This window comes from Belonocnema kinseyi, chromosome 5 (genome assembly GCF_010883055.1).
Source record: "Belonocnema kinseyi isolate 2016_QV_RU_SX_M_011 chromosome 5, B_treatae_v1, whole genome shotgun sequence".
Lineage (NCBI taxonomy): Eukaryota > Metazoa > Arthropoda > Insecta > Hymenoptera > Cynipidae > Belonocnema > Belonocnema kinseyi.
This window is the reverse complement of record NC_046661.1, coordinates 112,254,368-112,257,616: the sequence shown is the minus strand read 5'-3', so window position 1 is coordinate 112,257,616 and position 3,249 is coordinate 112,254,368. Positions and strand designations below refer to the sequence as shown.

The window sequence follows — 3,249 nt, the reverse complement described above, 5'->3', positions numbered from 1 at the left end:
TTTAAGTATTTATACATTCTTTCTATCAAAATGCAATGCCTTTCGATTTTCGACAAATGTACTAATTTTTGAGGTTCTACATTTTCTTTTTCTATATTTTGAAAGTTTACAAAAATATACAACACAATTTAAAATTTACAGTTAACTGAATTTCGGGTACTTTGAATTTAAAGCTCCTTCAAGTTTTTATTTTTCGAATATCAAAAATTTAAGTAAATAAGGCATTTTAAACATTCTGAAAACTTTCCGATTTTTGACGTCTAAAGTCGCATGATTTAAAAAATCTAAGACTTTCGAAATTCAGATTTAAAAATTTTTTTCGGATTTCACAAGCCTCAAATTTCGAGTGTTTTTAATTTAAAAACTTCTTTATATTTCAGTCTCTTTTAAATTTCAGATATTTGTACACTTCTTACGAATTAAAATTATATTATTTCAATATTTTAAAACAATGTCTATTTTTTTAAATGATTTAATTTTAAATAGTTTAACTTGTTTTTCCAATGCTTTAAAATTTATTTTCAGGAGGAAGAAGCCGCGGAAGGAATACAAAATACTAAAGAATCTCTCGACATCGGTTGGGAAGACGGAGAATTTCAACCGCTAGAAGAATTTCCACCTCTAGAACCAGGTAAATTAAAAAAAATTGTCATTATTTTAATATTTTACATAATTTCCTTATTTTCTTTCTACCATAATCATTACAACTTTATTTCTGTAGTTGTTGTTGGACCAACCAACAGATTAGAAGACGCAAAAAAGAAACGCGAAGAGCGAAAACTGGCCCGGCAACGTGAAATGGAAGCAAAAAGAGCCGAGAGACTGAAAAGCAACCCATCTCTCCAGAAAAGTCTAATTTAAGTAAAGAAATGCCATTAATTAAATATTTAAGCAACTAAATGATTGAAAACTTAAATAAGCAATTGACTAAGTAAGTAATTGAATTATTTAGCAGTACAGAGTACAATAATTTCAATTGAGTCATTGATTAATTTATTAATTAAATCATTCAACGGCTCAATAATCAAATAAGATAAAAAGTTAAACAAGTGTTTAGTAACTAATTAACTCCTGTATAGTATCTTTATATTATATCACGTTTTTTTCTGACGCGGGAACGAGTTTCCCATTTTTTTATCTCTTCCGAGAATTTTATCTAATTTTTGCGACATAATGATGAAGGACTAGTGATTTCAATCAGTTTTTGTAAAATCCTTTTACATTACCTTCTTAAAAAATATATATTTCGTCGAATTTTACAATCTCTTCCAATTTTTCCATTCTGCCGAGAAATATAACGGAAGTATTTATTTAATTTCATTTACCCATTGTTATTTTTGCTTTTAATTTTGACAATTTTGAAATTCAGGTGTATTAAATTATGAAGGATCTTAGAGATTGGAAACTATTATAAGTGAGATTGTTCCGGATTCTCGGGAAATCGAGTGTTCATTTGATTCGCGTTTCCAGGTTCTAGTTTAAAACCCAAACTTTCGTAGAAAGGAATCAACTTGTCTTTACAATCGAGCGATAATTTATAACATTTTAGCTGATGAGAGAGATGAGTTACGGCCGCCACAAGGATTTTTCCCAGCTGTTGTCCTCGATTGTTTGTGTTCACAACGACGTCTTCTAGTCTGCCACGCTTAAATTTAAAATTAATTTTCGAAATTTTCTTTTTGGAAATTTGACTGAGAATGTTAGAGTTTAGAATGTGGAGAGTGATTCGCTTGAAATATGAGAATGAAACTTACCAAGGCACAGTTGTGAATGAATTTCTGCTCCACTACCAAAGTCGCACTTCCTATTACTTTCCCAGAATTTTGGTCTTCTATTACGATCACGTAATAACCACCAGCGTTCTTCATTTTTGCGAATCTACCTATGAATTTAAGTTTATACATTTTTAGATATTTAATTTTTTGGGCACTTTTAGTTTAATTTAATTGTTTAAAGCCAGTTTTTTTACTTACTTAGGAACTGATCTTTTCCTACTGATCCGACTTCGGTGAGTTGGCTCAAAAGTTGAGTAAAACCTGTTGAATAAAATATATTTTTTTATGTTTTGAAAATTGAGATATTTTTCAAAAGATTTTAGAAAATTTTAAAGATGTCAGAATATTTTGAAAAATCTGATAAAAGTTTTATAATTTCAAAAAAGAGTTCACAAAGATTTAAAAAATATCATCAAGATTTCAATGATTTGAAAAATTCTAAAAGGTTTTAAAAGAGTTTATTAAGACTTCAATGATATAACAAAAATTCAATTTGAAGTTCGCAAATTTCGCAAAGAAACTTGTTAAAGATTTCAATACGAAATCAATTCGTGCTAAGAAGACCATTAGACCAAGGCGCCTCAACTGAGAGGAGCATATTAGCTTCAAAAAGTTGGAAAAAATTCCATTAATTTGAAAAAAAAAATATTTCAGAACGATTTAAAGAGTTCATAAAGTTTTAAAAGTTTTTAAAAATTTAAGAAATATTTTACAACAATTTCAAAGATTTTAAACAAGTTTACAGCGATTTTAAAATATTTCAAAACATTCCAAAAATGTCTCGACGATTCCGAATGATAATAAAGACCTAATAAAGGACCCCGCACTAAATGTATGGGAAAATGGCTTTCGGTGGTTTTAGCTGAAACTTTGTAATTTTTAAGGTTATAAGTGCCGGTTGAAATATCCGTAAAAAAAATTTAAAAAAATGGACAGTTTTAGCGCTATGCGGCGCTAAGCGCTCAAGATCAGTGAATAAAATGAATTACAACAGATTTTGTTACAAAAGCGATGTCAACATAGAAATCACGGTTCAGATCGTGGTTTGTCATATTTTCGCCTATACCGTTGACTCATATAGCGCACTTCTCAAAACGATCAAACGCTAAGCGCCCAAGATTTTAACTTGACTAATTAATCACTTCTTTAAAGGCAGAAATGGTACCTAAAGTAACATTAGTAACTAGTGCGCACATACCGATAATAACATTCTGCTCTTCGCAAGAGGGTTGAACGCTAAGCGCTCAAGATCAGCAAATAAAACCAATCCTAGTAACTTTAGCGACAAAAGCGATGTCACTATAAGAATTACGCATCAGAAAGTAGTCAGTAATATGTTTAGCCAAACCAATGTGTTATATTGCGCGCTTCGCGAAACGATCAAACGCTAAGCGCCCAAGATTTGAACTTGACTAAGTAATTACTTTTTTAAAGACAGAAATGGTATCCAAAGTAACATTAGTAACTAGTGCGC

The 3,249-nt window shown here is 30.2% G+C and overlaps 1 protein-coding gene across 1 annotated transcript; it reads right to left on the bottom strand.

Moving 5' to 3' along the window:
• Nucleotides 1-1,227: 1,227 nt before the first annotated feature.
• LOC117173838 (probable glucosamine 6-phosphate N-acetyltransferase) lies at nt 1,228-2,043 on the bottom strand (the record flags this gene model as incomplete). Its single annotated transcript, XM_033362483.1, has 3 exons — nt 1,228-1,645; nt 1,755-1,882; nt 1,974-2,043. Coding segments are annotated over 3 exons (435 nt in total), but the record flags the coding sequence as incomplete, so codon positions are not given.
• Nucleotides 2,044-3,249: the final 1,206 nt, after the last annotated feature.